Below are 16,455 nucleotides of genomic sequence, written 5' to 3' on the forward strand. Positions count from 1 at the left end.
AATTGAAAAATTTACAATGTAAAAAGGTTTTAACCTCGTACGTCGAATTATCCACACCATTGAAGATCGGTGTTGCTAGTTTCAATCCTGGAGTTTGGTAAAGGGTAAATCGAGGTAACAACATAAATTCAAGGATCAATTGATGACGTTTTATATTCACCGGAGGTACGTTATAATATGCCAAAAGACTGGTATGTCGGTAATTTTTTTTTTTACATTTATGTTAAAAATAATAAATGTTTTATGACAGGTGAGAACATCAATCGATAATGTTTTTAGTATTACTTTTAAACAGTAATAATTCTCTGAGTAATTTAAATTTAGTTGAAGAGAATAACCAAGACTGTGTAAAAGAGTATAAATAATACGGCATAGTACTCACTTAAATAAACAGAAAAATTTTATGTTCAAATATGTAGTTGATGAAAATAATGTTTTTATTTGATAATTTGGTAATGCTGATGAATTATTTGAACCTTGCATACTTGGTAAAAACCATGTACTGTAGATAATAAGAACTATTTTGTTACTTTTATAGACAATTTTATACATTACAGTGTAATATTACACTGTTATATATATTTGATGTATGCTAAGTCAGAAGTGCTGACATGTTTTCAAGATTTTGTTGCTAAAAGTGAAAATTTATTTAACCATAAAGTAAACTAATTTATATTGCGATAGTGGGCGAGAATATCTTTCTAATGAATTTAAAGATTATTATTGTGTTTGTAAGGAATTACTTAGGTACTGTTTAACAGTATCGAATAGCCACAACAAAATGTTGTCGAGGAGCGTATGAATCGTACGTTAACCGAAATGGCTCGACCATTGGTTACAAGTGCGAAATTATATAAAATATTCTGGGATGAAGCTATATTAATATACATATTTAACAAGTAGACTACCCACAAAAGCGCTCGCCAATAATAAAACACCATACGAAACATGACACAATCAATACCGAAAATACGAAACCGAAAATAAGTCATTCAAGACATTTAAAATAATGATGATGATTCGGTTCAACATGTTCATGATAAAACTAAAGCCTCGAAATTTGACGAAAAGTCATTTAAAGCCATATTAGTTGGTTACGACCAAAATGGTTACAAATTATTTACCTAATACAGAAAATAACCAATTCCCTATTGCGAGGGATGTTGATTTGATGAAAGAAAGTGCTTGCGGCACTAATAACCGCGTAGACAAGCACTGCCACAATCATCTGTCCAAGATGCTCTGTGGCCAATGATGATGATGATTTGATGAGTTGTATTTCTATAATACCTGTTCAAATTCCCGCCTAAATTAACAAGCACGATAACGACGATAAATCGGCAAAGTTAATAGGCAACAAACACAAACATAATCATTCCCCTGATAATAGCTCAGAAGCTGGACCTTCATCTAGCAAACTGAGACGTAATACAAATAATTCTCAAAGTACCCCAATAGATTATAAAAGGATTGATGACCCATTTTTTGCTTATCGCTCACAACTGTTCAATCACTACCATGCACCCATTGTGACATTTTTAGTGGGGATGATTCTAGTATACATATGATGAAAACCACAAAAAGTGAAATAGAGTCTAATCATAGAAATAATACTTGGACTCTCATAGCAAGACCTAAAAATTTTAACATAAAAAGCTCAAATTGGGTATGTACAATTAAAAATAACGAGTTGGGTAAACCTACATGGTATAAAGCCCGATTAGTAGCTCGTGGTGTCACTCAACAATGCTTACAAGATTATAACGAAACGTTGACTCCAGTAGCTCAAATATAATCTTTCCAATTTATTTTAACTCTTGCAAATCAATTTGATTTACATGCCCATCTTATGGATGTAAAAACCGCCGTTTAGAAAGGCATTCTCAAGGAAGATATCTATATGGAAGTGCCTTATGTACGCAATGCGCATGCAATGCTTAGTACATGACCAGAAATTTGTGCTGCTATAGGTATTATAAGTCAGTATCAAAGTAAAATTAATGAAGTTATGGAATTGGTTAAAACATCTTTTGAGATACATAAAAGGAACTCTTAAATTAAAGCTATACTATGTGAAATGTGATTACAAACAACTGATGGCAGGGTATGCAGATTCTGATCGGTTGAGGCGACGTTATTGACCGCAAAAGTACAACAGATCACATAATTAAAGTGTTTGATAATTGTACAAATTCGTGGAATACACGGAAACAAAATAGTCGCCGGTTCCTCAACAGAAGCTGAATATATGCTTATTTGAAGCTATAAGAGAAGCTATTTGGATAAAATCATTATAACATAGTTCTATTCTGATAAATCAGACAATGATGATATATGAAGTTAATAACAGTTGTATTAGCATCGCTAATAATCCTACAAATCACAAACGATATTGTGACGAATTTAGTTAAGTTTTTATGTGTTGATTTGTGTGATGTGATGTGATGTGTTATTTATGTGTTTTTAGTTTAGTTTAGAATTAATAAGAACCCATCTGCCGCATTAGGCACGTCCTGTAAGGGTAGATGTAAGGTTGTATATGTAAATAAATAAGTAAATGTAATAACAAAATACCAGACAACCAGGCAACAGTCTGGAACTGAATGACATGAGGTTTAAAACTCATATATAAAAAAGCCACACTTTTTAAGAAAGCATATTATAAGTTAGAACATTAAGTTCAAGATAAAAATGCTTAGAAATGTGGTGGTCCTGCTCCATAGGACATAACAATATCTAATTAATAACCAAATTAAAATTTTACCAGCTAGTAAAATTGTATTTTTCCTTTGACTATTTGTCTGGTGACAAAATATGTACATATAAAAGTATTAATTAATGTAAAATATGTGAATGTTTATACTTATTACAAGATAAGTTACAAAGTACATTAAAAGATTCATATCATGTTTAATAATTATTCTTATAAATGGTATTTGACTCATGCATTTTCGTGAAACATGAAAATTTGAAGCATGAAGCATTTTAATGGTAATTTAATTCTCATATGTTTTTGTTTGTGATTCTACATGACCTTCGCATGCTGTTATTGTATGTATCAATACATATAAACTGTAATACCATACTATGTATTTAAAAAAAAAAAAAAAAAAGGTAACCATGGAGTTACTTGCCTGTTCTTCTCCATAGGAAGCTACTGTTGGAATGAGCAACTAGAATCAAACTTATTTATGTTTTTGACTTTCATAAGTGCTTGTTATGGTCTAAATGAAGTAAATGTTTTGACTTTGACTTATGATGCAAAGTTTTTAGAATTAAGTTGAACTTAATGTAAATTTTTGAATAATTTCAGTTCAATGATTTTATTTAGAATGCTATTATGTTTATAATCTAAGCTGTTGATCAAAGTTATTGTAATTTGATATGCAGCAGGTACTATTTATGACTGTATAAAGTGTATGTAAATATTGCATATTGTCCTATACTGCAATGTACAAATTGTATTGTATACTTTATATATCAAACAATGTTTAAGGTTCTTCTAACCTACAGAAAGACATGTGTTGCTGGGGAGTTTGTTGCGCCACTTCTTCTTCCCAGTAAAAACACATAGGAAGTGGTGAAAGGTGGGCGTTTTGGGGACTGTCTTTTATAAATTCCTGACGTTCAAAAGGTGCTGTTTTGCAGCCAAGTTTGGGTAAACGATTTTTGACTTATGATTGTATAAAATGCTTGTACATTTGAGGGGGGCTGTTGGAATATACGCATGGTGTACGTATAATACCTCCTTTACAAATATCCAAGATTATATAAAGCATACCTACTTCAATCATTCGTCAAACATTCAATCATTCAATGTTCACTTTAATCGTACGTTCTTACATTCGAAATATAACAGTCGTTCAGGATACATGTGTTTTCTTTGTCTCACCTGCACCCATATCCAACATATTTATTCTTGGGTCAAATTTAGTAATTCAAATTTAAGTACCTTCCTGTTGTCAAATTGATCTGAAATTTGGTACACACCTTTAATTCCGATGACAATACAATATAGTCATATCAATAACATTGTAAATCCAATATGGCCGCCGATACAAAATGGCAGATTACATATTTTTCTACAACCCCCTCAATATGGGTATCAAATGAAAGGGCTACTCAAGTAGAATACTGTCAGCAACCCCAGCAGGGCCCAACAGGGCCAAGGCCTGCCTGGGCTGCGGGATTGTCCGAAAGAGTGACCGTGGTCGTGGTACATAAAAGGCCTATGACGAAACACAACGGTTTTTAGTCAGTAAGAGTCTGGCACTCCCTCACCGCTGCTGAACCATATATAGAATGAAGAATATTCGGTAGGCATTATCATTAAATACTAAAAACTAGAAATTAAAAAATTGGTAAAAAAACTTTTAAGTTAAACGGTTTTATCTTATGTGCACTGAAAACTAAAAAATAAAAAAAGAGTACTTACCTGTCAACCTACGTAGGTGGTCCCGGTCATATTAGACTAAAATAAAAACGTGGGGCCCTCTGAAATCCTACCTATGGCAAAGCATATCTTTATACTTTGGTAGATCATGAGCTCGGCGTTCGCTGGTGAAGCCGCTACGGCTGATTATTGATTTTCAAAATCTCCAGTTACGATTATAGTAAGTCGATGCAATCCACACCTATTATACCTCTAGAAGAAAGTACTACAGCTATAGTTAATGGGCCCCACGTTTTTATTTTAGTCTAATATGACCGGGACCACCTACGTAGGTTGACAGGTAAGTACTCTTTTTTTATTTTTTAGTTTTCAGTGCACATAAGATAAAACCGTTTAACTTAAAAGTTTTTTTACCAATTTTTTTATTTGGAATGTTTCTTTTCTAAGTTTGAATTGGTTTTTGTTTTTTTTTTTTTTTGTTTTAATTTTTTATGGTGTTGTGAGGAGGTTTACTTCTTTACCTACTTGTGTCTTTTTGACCAATATTAAGAAGTGAGTTAAATTATTCGCTCGGTACATTTCTCACTGTTTAGGTTCTTATAGGTATCTTATCGTCATATTTTTACAACACAAATAATGCACTAGTTGTAAATCTATATTATAATGTAATCCAGCATTATAAAAAATATTATCTAATCAAAAAAATAAGGAAGACACTCCCTAATTTACTTCAAAACGCTGAACTCAGTAACAAATATTTGGTAATATTTCGCCAATTACTCGAGGCGAGTGCCAAACAACCATGGGGTTCGGTTCCGTAATAAAGAATACCAATCGGGAGGTCTCTGGGGAGGTCCTGACCTCCTCAGAAAGGGGTGAGATAAAATACACGTTCGATGGCAACGCTTTAGTATTTTTTCAATTAACTAAATAGGGTTTGTGGTTTTAGTCGATTTTTTTCTTTAGAAGCCGGGATGTGGAAAGCTTTGAACTGATTTGTAAAAGGAGGGTGAGGTTTAAAGGATTGTAGTGTTTTAAAATTAGCTGGGAGGTGAAAACGGGGTAAAGCTAGTTAAAAACGTCTCTAGTTATAACTTAGTATTCAACATCTAAAGAAAATTGAACATGAAAATTCATGGTAAACAGTTGTTAAAAAACTGATGTTTATTCTGTCGGTGAACTTGGGCATCAGTGCATACTAACGTCAGATTAGTTTTTAGTTTTTTTTTACTACCTACTTACTTTAAAAATGCAGGTAGAACACCTCAAAAATAAAATCAATACTTTCTCTCTTTCCCAACATGTATCAAGACCGTATAGCTAATAACTCCTAAATATAATGTTCAGTACATTTTAGGATGCGTCGGATGCTTAGTATGGGTTAGCATGCGATACGCATCCCGGGGCAGACAAAATAAAACATATCCTTAGGCGTAAAACAGGTAGCCGGCAATCATTTAATTTGGTCGCCACCGCAAGGAGTAAGAGGTTTTGATACTTGGGTGGTAAAGTAAGAGAATTTTGTATGAGTAAAAACAATATATTTTTTCAAATTTTCAGGCTTTTCAATAAAAAATAATGGTAGGTAATAGAGTTACGCTGTCATGGATAAGGTGGTGATTCCTATGGTAAAAAAGAATAAAACATTATATCACATAGGTACCTAAGGACTTTTTGAATTCGGAACATAACCAGAGTTAGGTTGAAAGTTATGCATATTTTCTCATTTCGATTTTATACATATTTTTAAATTAATTCCCTGCGCAAAATAAAAACTTCATCAATTATTTTTTATTCGGACTTATAGTCTAAAATGTAAGGCTTCAATAAAACATTTCAATCATAATCCACAAGTATCAAAATCACTCACGCCACCTAACCAAAAACTAAACCGACCGACGAACAAATGGTAGTTTATTGAAATTCGCCGATTATTTTAATAGGACATCCGGTTAAACCTGCGTAGAGATCTTACATTAACGGCAATACACCGAAAAACCGCCTAAAATCTTCTGTATTAGAATAATAACATGGTTTTCGAAAATCTCGCTTTTGATTCTGCTCTATAATTAAGAAATTAGATGTTTTGAGTACTAATCTCGTATGCTAATGCACAGGTGGATGTGCGATACGCAGTTCGTGTAATAATCGGATGATTCTAAAGTATTGTTTCGAGGATAAAACAGTAGTTTCGGAGTAATCGGATGTGGGGAACATATCTCAAGCATTTATTACGTGAGATTCATCATCGTTCATGGTTTCAATTCGTTCAGGTTCGTTTTACGAAAGCTTTTTTGGTGCGGTAAAGTTCGGTTGGAAAAAATATTGAATACTTACTGTGTGAGCTCTGATGAACAGGTGTTTCAGTTAATCACTTCTCGTTTTATAATACCTACAGCTTGTTATTTTGTTAATGTATCAATATCCTTGCAATTATTTACCAAGTATCACCATAGAGTATCGGGTTGCCCGACTATATGAGTTGAGAAGGTCAGAACGGCAGTCCATCAAAAATTCTGGCATCAGATCAGACTGAAAAACTACCCCAATATAGTCAGTAAAGGCTAGCGATGATGATGAGTATCCTAGTAATTCCTTTAATTGGCGTCAAACGATATTTAACATAAATAAATAAATTATTTTACCACCTTTTCTTGGAGTTAACTTTATTATACAAAAAGGCGAAGTCATACAATACATCGTAAAAACCACAACATCAACATCAACATGCTTGAGAAACCTTACATATTTGCGAAGCGTTCGACCAAGGATTTTTCCCACCGTGCCCAATCTTCCTCAACTGCGGCAGGAGAATTCCCAAAACGCCCGAACGTGTCCGAGATCCCTTGGAGAGGGTCTTGAGACCCTTATCCCATGTGTGACATACGAACGGAAAGGGTGACCAGCTTCTATGACAAATATTAATTCGTATATAACTATGTTGGGGTCGGCTTCTAGTCTAACCGCAGATGCAGCTGAGAAACACAAATACAAAGAGAATAAAAAGGGAAAACATAAATACAAAGAGCAACTGCCTATCTGACCTCGTCAACCCACTTACCCGGGCAACCGAAAACCACTTGGTAAGCCATATGTAACATAGACCCAGCTTTAATTTATTATTAATTGCAATTTAACCGAAATTTGACGTGAGTTTTCATTGTTGTCATGAAATGTAGCTGTTCTATTTCTGAATATCATTTATTTAATCACCTCTTCTAAATATGTTCTTAGATTCCTTCAGTCATACTAAACCCATCAAAATCGATCCCACAAAGATTGCCCAACCTTACCACCACTGAATTCATCACCCGAAACCCACGTATATGTCACCCGTCATTTAGATCAGCGGTTCCCAAATGGGGTTCCGCGGAACCCTGAGGTTCCGTGACAGGCCCTCAGGGGTTCCGTGGAAAATTCAAGATTTCCATATGGTAAATCGTTTCACTTTTGACAATATTAAATTATTATTCATTTTCAATTAAATTGTTTTAAATATTGCATTCCAAAATTCCATTTAGGCACCATGTAGGTGGGTACCACTCAGGAGTGTAAGTCTCGTACTTTCGCGACAAGCGCAGGGGAAGGCCACGGCAGCAGATAAATTAATTCTGTTTTTTACAAATTGTAGATTAACTTAATACCTCCAGGTCTTCGGCAATCGGCATAAGTAGGTAGCGAGTCGGCCAAAAATCACCGCATTTTTTGGGCTTATTTCATCGCCAGGATTATACGTTTTCATACATTTGACAGGACGTGAAATGACACGGCATATGAGTATTTCCAGTGGCTATTTTTACCATGAATCAAAATGTGACATTATTTCCAATTTTTGCACCTCCGCGAGTCCGAAAATTTCGCGCTCGCTTCGCTCGCGACTCCATGTTGCGTGTGATGCTTTTATGTTCGTTTAATTGCTCAAGTATCCAGCAAAGAAATAATTTTGCGCTCTTCCGTCGAGGTTTCCTTTGATGTTTATTTTTTATTCCTCTGGTTCAGAAAAAGCAATAGCGCTTTCTTCGCTAGCTGCTTATTCATTTGGATTTGCTTTTTTGTGTGGATATTGTACTTTTTGAGACCTTATTAATTTACAGTGGTTTTGTTTATTTTGTGTAGGTAATTAAACTAAAAAAAATTCGCGCTCGCTTCGCTCGCGATACCGGCTACCACTGCATGTCTTTCAATGCTAGCGGGTGCTTGGAACTTCGTTTTTTAGTTTAAAAAAATCGCGCTCGCTCGCCTCGCACGTGTACAAACCCAATCTATTTCTTTTTGCGTTTACTTTGTCAGTCTTCAAACTGAAAACTATTCACATAATACACAAAGTCAAGGGTGACCAAATTATTTTCTGGCAAGTGTGGCCATGCTACGCCTGAGTATACTGAATATATCTCTAACCATATTATAACCTTTTGGTGCACTACCACGCGCCGCGAGCCGTACCTAAGTATATTTTACGTCTTTAGTTTACTTCTTACTTAAGCTAAGGTTCCGCCGAAAAATGGTGAAACGAAAAGGGTTCCGAAGCCAAAAGAATTCGGGAACCGCTGATTTAGATTGTCGCTTTTCATCACGAGGGGACACAATCCACATTGACCCTTGAAGTGGCATTTTGTTCCAAGTGCCCATTTTACCCATTATTTTTTCCTTCCCATAAAGGTTATGGTAATGCTATTTCGATGGGGTTGAGTTGGGGAAAGTCAGACAACAGATGTTTTGAGCCGTTTTGCAGTTAGCCTGGCCTTAAGATTGCCATTTGACGTACATGTTGTGAATAGAAATGGCTGCACTAGTGTTGTAATAAAAAGTTGTGAATGTGATTTCTTTTTACCTTTGTGGTTGGAAAAACTGTCGTATATGCTTATTGAAATACTGGTGATTGGGTATTTACGAGTGGTGGGAAGCTCTACTCGTAGTTTAATTTATTGACAATTATGGTGAGGAAACCCTTTCTGATATTATAAATGTTTGATTGATTGAACGCTCTAATCTCAGGAGCCACGAGACCGATTTGATAACACTATTCAGTATGAGATAGCCCATTTATCGAGTATAGAGTATTATTAATATCACGACTTATCAACTTTATAGGCAATCAGAACTATTTACTTGATTGTAAAATAAATTAGAAAGTTTAGTTTTAAGAATCACATTAACATTACTTGCTAGTCCCACCATTCCTTATCTGCCATTGCAATAGTACCAAAACCAGCATTATTACGTAATGTCATGATACAATAAGTATATTTCCTCTTAGGGCCGCAAGTTTTCCACAAGTTATTGTACAAACTTATCTCTTGCATAATGGATATGCCCTGATAGGTTTCCCTAAGTGATTGATAGAGTCCGCTGTTTGAGGGCCTCTAGTTTATGTTCGTGGATTTGATGCTGATTTTATTTTGGATTGGACGATTAAGGGAAAGTCGAGATTGTTATTGGAACTTTTTGACATTGAACTTGTTTTTTTTTTATGTTTCTAGAGAGAGAGTTGTAGCTTCTATTAAGATTATAATTTCTTGAACGTAAGGATGCTTTATCAGTAAGATTATTTGGGTTTTATAGAGCATCACGTTTTCCCGCGATATGCTGGCATTTTTAACAAATAGTACTTTCATCAGAAATGTCATCTGACTTGCCTTAAAAATACTACATTTACCTGTACTTAAACTACAAAAGCATCTTAACTAATCATGGCTTATACTGCAAAATTACTTCGATTGTGGTTGCGCGGTAATTTTCATACTCATAATTTGTTATATTGGTAATTTCACTGGTGTTTGCAATCCTATTCCCTTCCTTTTCCCGCACATACCTCAACGCATTCGTTGGAGCGAGAGGCGACACTAGCGCCCTTGAGTCGTGTGTGCAACATAACAAACAAATCAATGGCTGACAACGCGCGCGAGAGCTCACGTCTCTCTCCGATACAAAAATCGATATTGAGTGGAAAACTGGTGTGATTTGTGTTGAACTTTATTTGTGGCAGTGCTCCTCGTACAAGAAATCGCCGTAGAAGACAACAGGTACTGTGCTCCTTTCCTTTAGGCATACTTTCTTGTTTTGTGTCGCCCGCAGTATGCCGATTTTCCCGTCGCATTTGCAATCACCAGTTTTTCAAATGTTTCGCATCTTTACGAACCATATTGCGTTTCCCGCGTAACCATTTGGTCCTGCATAGCCGGATTAGTATTTAGAATCAGTGTTAGCCATTCATTAGGTCGTTTTCGTCAAACCCGCACATGGGCGTAGCCACACTGGGGCAAGCTGGGGCACTTGCCCCACCCTGGGCCCTGGCTCTGACCTATAAGGTGTCTGATTAACCACTTCGCTGTCCACGAACAAGACACAATAGTTAAACAATCGGTGTGTATCGCATATGACTCATGGGACAGGGAAGTTATTAACAATGTTTTTTTTACTAACTCCAACTAACAACATCAACAATCATACTATCCGTAAGTTATTGCACAAAAAAAATTGTCGACTTTGAAAAGAGCGCGATCAAAACAAAATGCACGCTCGAGTTCCCGAACGTGCGCGGTGCGCGCGTCATTTGAAAGCGAGCCGTATTCCCTAAAAAAGTGGTTCTTAACCGGTGGTCCGCGGACCCCTGGTGGTCCCTGGAGGCATTCCAAGTGGTCCGCGAAGCTTCGCTTCGCAACGTTGCTATACGTTATCTAACTTTATTTTTATCGACTTATCTGTGTGAGCAGGGGTTTTCGTATGGACGTATATAAGTTAAGTTTCGGGGTCCGGACCCCCCCCCCCCCCCATACATATCCATCTTACTTGTCCAACAGAAAAAAATGTATGCTTGGGCTACATTTTACGTAATTTTAATTTTGAGTCTTTAAAAAAAAAATTCGCGCTCGCTTCGCTCGCGTATTCAGAAACTATGTGCCCTTATTCTTGCATTTGTCAACAAACAAAAGTTAAGTACGTTTGGGCTACATTTTACGTAATGTTTATTTGAGTCTGAAAAAAAAATTCGCGCTCGCTTCGCTCACGCATTTAGAAACTACATAAGCATATATTTGTCTTTCTTTGAATTTGCTTACTTACAAAAGAATAGAGAAGAATCAGAAGTTAGTAAAGACAATGCAGTTATAAAAATCTCATTAAATTAAAATCTGCAACTTTTAGTTTTTTGCTAAATAATTAAGAAATGAGTGCTAATCATTATAAAATGAGCTTGTATTCTTTATCAAAGAACCCTCAATTTAGTTAGGCAAACCAATGAGGTGGTCCCCGGCATAACAAACTTTTGGTAAAATGGTCCCTCATGACTAAAATGTTAAGAACCACTACCCTAAAAGAATAGGTGCTATGTGGCGTAGCGAGCCGAGCCGTCCATCACCGCGCGGTCACTCGCCCGCGCCCCGCGAAGCGCAGACTAAATCTTCTATGGCTCGTGGCGCGATTTGTATTGTTTACTTGTTTTTTTTTTTTTTTAATTTTGATTATTTTCATTAAGTATTCATAAATAAAACTATAAAATCTGTCCTGTGTGTGATTGTTTATTTTGTGTACCTGAAAATATACCTCTCAAATTAAGAGATTAACAAGCTTGAGATTAACGGCTCAAGGTACAAAAAATCGGAGGGCCTCCGCCCTCCCCCGGGGATAGGTTGACTGCTGCCCCACCCTGAGCCCAAAGCTGGCTACGCCCATGAACCCGCATTGTTTCGTAGGTACCTACCTTACGCGTCGAAAAGTAAGATAGGTATTTCACGTACCTACTTATTTCGTTGAATTTCGCTAAACCCGCAAATATAGTACACGTACACACGTACTCCGGTGCCTAGGTACCTACTTAGTTGATAGATATCCACGTTCTAGTCGCTTTCAATACGTATTTCATTTAGTTTTCGTAATTCGTAGGCCGCTAAAATGGCACTGGTAGATAAATCGTTGAAGCTGCTGATAGCTAAACGTGATAGAATATTCGCTCGCATGCAAACTATCGCCGATAAAATTAAAAACATTGATTCGCAAGATTCCACTAGGGAATCCTTCCTGTGTGACCTTGAAACAGTAGATTCTTTGCGTACAGATTTCGAAAGTGTGTTGGACGACATTGCCGCCCTCGAGCTTAAACTAAATCCTGATTATGTTGTCAATTATCAAGCACTTTCTTCTTTCGAAGACCTTTTAGGCCGTATAAAGCGAGCAGGGAAATCACTGCAAGTTCAGTCGCATTCCGAGGTCAAAAGGTCACCCCGCTTGCCTCCCATCGAAATACCCGAATTTAACGGAGATATTAAAAATTGGCCTTTATTCATAGCTAGTTATCGTAATGCCGTACATAATAATATTTCTCTGACTGATTGTGAGAAGTTATATTATTTATTAGGAAAGTTGACAGGCAAGGCTCGTTCAATATGCGCGGGTATTACCCCCTCCGCGGATAATTACTCTATTATTTTCGATTCACTTTGCAAAAGGTATGAGGACAAGCGTCAACAAGCAACTTCATACTTAGATCAGTTATTTGAATTTAAACTTATTCCTTCAGGAACCCCTAATAATTTAGAATTATTTTTAGATAAATTCGCTTCGTCTGTAGCTGCGTTGAAAAACCTACAAATTGATGACCTCGCTGATTTTATTTTGTTTTATGTCGCTCTTAAAAAACTCGATTTAGACACGGGTCGTACTTTTGAGTGCACTCGTAAATTAAAACCTAATAGTTCTGAATTTCCGTCTTTTTCCGAATTGGATAGTTTTGTTCGTGACCACATAAAAGTATTGGAACGTACGTCATCATCGGTTGCTCGGGTCACCAACAATAAAAAACCTGCAGATCGTAAACCTACTACTACACATGCCTATACGTCTAGTTCGGCTGAGTCATCCGCGTGTAGTCTATGCGGCGAGCAGCATGATTACATTTATAAATGTAGGGTTTTTAATAGTTACAAACCAGATCAACGTTTTAAATTCGTAAAATCTAATAACTTATGTATAAATTGTTTAAGTAGTGGTCATCGTGTTTCCGCATGTGGGTCGACATCTACTTGCAAAAAATGTAATTCCAAACATCACACTTTATTGTGCTTTGATAGTAAACACGCGGCAAGTAACTCGCCCCATTCAAACGCGGCTCGCGGGCTGCCACCGGCCGCCGTTGCCGCGGCCGGGCAGCCAGCCGCTGCGCCCGCCATTTTTACAGCAGCGCCGCTGCCATCGAGTGTAGCGACCACTACCCCCGCGCCCGCGCCCCCGCGCGCGGACATCGCGCTGTGTTCGTTATCCGAAAATCATACCGAGAGTAAACATCGGGGCCCTACTACGGTGCTCATTGCTACTGCTCGTATTATTATCGTAGATTCGCATGGAAATGAACATAGTGTTCGTGCATTGTTAGACAGTGGTTCTCAAAGTAACTTTATAACTAGTGATTGTTGTCGACGCTTAGGTTTGAACATAAATAATCGGCCTTCTTGTTCTACCGTAAAGGGAATAGGGGGTTCGAGTAAAATGATTCAGGGTTCCGTAAATATTAAATTTTATTCTCGTTTCAATCGTAACATAAATTATTGTTTAGAGTCGTTGGTAGTAGATAAAATTACCGAACGTTTGCCGACAGCCACGGTTGATGCTTCTCTTTTATATAATTTCAAAAACTTACCGTTGGCTGACGATACATATTTTTCATCAGGCCCGATTCAGGTTTTAATCGGCGCTTCGATTTTCCCGCATTTGCTCTTGTCGAACAAAGTTCAAGGACAGCCCCCGCATGCTTCGCCTCTCGCTTTAGAAACTGTCCTTGGCTATGTAATTGTAGGTGACGCTCCAGTACGCGTTGATAGTAAGTCGACTGTATCGTATTGTTGTACCACGGACCCGTTGGACTCCGCTGTCCGTAAATTCTGGGAAATAGAGGAGGTGGATGTTCCCTCCATACTAAGCCCGGACGACACATTGTGTGAGGAGTTTTATACCCGCACTACCACTCGGGATAGTGACGGACGTTACGTAGTTGCTTTACCTTTCAAGGGTGAAGTCGAATCCCTTGGGAACTCGCGTCAAGTAAGTGAACGTCGGTTTTACTGCTTGGAAAGAAAAATGCAGGCTTCTCCACAATTGAAGGTCGCGTATGACAGTGTCATCTTCGAATATTTAGAAAAGGGTTACATTTCACCTACAGATTCTGTCTCTTCGGAAGCTTCGTACTTCATTCCGCATCATGGTGTGATCCGCGATGACAAGATCACTACCAAGCTTCGTGTCGTTCTCGATGGTAGTTGCAAGACTTCTACCCGCGTTTCGCTTAATGATCTCTTGTATGGTGGTCAAAACCTACAAGGGAACTTGTTTAACATTATCGTTAATTTTCGTTTGTTTTTGATCGCTCTTTCCGCAGATATTCGTCAAATGTTTCTCAGTATCGGAATCCGAGAATCGGATCGTCGTTTCCAACGCATTTTGTATCGTTTTTCGCCGCAAGAACCTTTAAAGGTTTATGAGTTCAATCGTGTCGTTTTTGGACTTAAGTCTAGTCCTTTTCATGCTCTGCGCACTATAAAGCAGTTGGCGGAGGATGAGGGTGATTCTTACCCTCAAGCTAAGGAAATTGTAGCTACAGGTCTGTATATGGACGATTTTGTCTATTCCGTTTCCTCGGAAGACCAAGGCATTTCCACCGCCTCAGAAATGATAGGTCTCATGAAAGCTGGTCAATTTGAGTTAGTCAAATGGACCAGTAATTCTCAAGTTGTACTAGACTCGATTCCTCCTTCTCATCGCTTGCCGGCTGTCAAAGAATTTGATGAGTCTGACCAACATAAAGTACTCGGCTTGTGTTGGTCACCTACTTCAGACCATTTCAGCATGAAGGTGAATACTCCAGCTAACCATTGTACCAAGCGCACAATACTGTCGTGTGTCGCTAAAATATGGGATGTCATGGGATTCGTCGCGCCTGTCGTCCTGTATGCTAAACTTCTCATCAAACAGCTCTGGCTGTGCGATTGTGATTGGGATGATACTCCACCTGAAGATATCGTCAGGCTGTGGACTCGCTTTAAAGAAGAGCTACCAGTGCTCAGTCGTATAAAAATCCCACGTCACCTAGGTATTGTCGCCGATAGTGTCGTCACTATCTTAGCTTTCGCGGACGCTAGTGAAAAGGCATATGGTGGAGTTATTTACTTCCATGTTCAAAACAGCGATGGTAATACTGTCAACTTGTTAACTGCTAAATCGAAAGTCTCTCCTAAGAAGGTAGTTTCTCTCGCTCGTCTTGAGCTATGTGCTATACTTGTGCTAGCTCAACTCATAAAAAATGTCGTTGTCGCTTGTCAAAACCGCGTTGTTATTCGTAATATATTCGCATTTTCGGACTCTACGGTCGCACTCTGTTGGGTACATTCGTCGCCCCATCGGTGGAACACCTTTGTGGCTAACAGAGTGTCTAAAATACATAATGACTTATCTCCACAAAATTTGTATCACGTGTCCGGTACAGACAATCCCGCTGATTGTCTCTCACGCGGACTCACACCTTCTCAAATTATTGATCATCCGCTTTGGTTTACTGGTCCTCGTTGGGCTCACTTGGATGTCTCACAGTGGCCTGTCATTCCCTTCAATCCCTCTTCCGTGTCCGAAGCACCTGAAGAGAAGAAACATTCGTTGCTAGCTACACCAAATGAAAGATCTCTCATTCTTTCTTTGGCCGATCGTATTTCGTCTTGGAGTAAATTACTTCGTGTGGTAATTTACATTTGTCGTTTTACTAAACTGTTACCTCTTAGATATCGCATGTCAGCGTCGGATTACGACTTCGCTGAATTACTCGTTCTTCGCCAACTTCAAACTCATTATTTCTCCGCTGAGATCGTCAGACTCGGGGAAGGCAAGGATTGTAGTCCTTTTATTCGACACTTGAAACCGTTCCTCAAAGACGGACTCATTAGAGTCGGAGGCCGTCTAAGTAACTCTGATTTGAATTATGATAGGAAGTATCCCATCTTGCTTCCAAGTAAGGATCCAATTTTAAATTTGCTTGTCGAATACCATCATAAGGTTAATTGCCACGCAGGTCCTGATTTGCTGAT

At 37.8% G+C, this 16,455-nt stretch overlaps 1 protein-coding gene across 1 annotated transcript; it reads left to right on the plus strand.

The window, feature by feature from the left end:
• The first annotated feature begins 12,283 nt into the window (after positions 1–12,283).
• On the plus strand, positions 12,284–16,188 carry LOC124637225. The gene is made up of 4 exons (XM_047173586.1): positions 12,284–12,551; positions 14,181–14,636; positions 14,760–15,619; positions 16,153–16,188. Exons 1-4 carry the CDS (start codon positions 12,284–12,286, stop codon positions 16,186–16,188), a joined length of 1,620 nt encoding a protein of 539 aa, XP_047029542.1.
• The last annotated feature ends 267 nt before the right edge of the window (positions 16,189–16,455 follow it).

Source organism: Helicoverpa zea, chromosome 15 (genome assembly GCF_022581195.2).
Source record: "Helicoverpa zea isolate HzStark_Cry1AcR chromosome 15, ilHelZeax1.1, whole genome shotgun sequence".
NCBI lineage: Eukaryota > Metazoa > Arthropoda > Insecta > Lepidoptera > Noctuidae > Helicoverpa > Helicoverpa zea.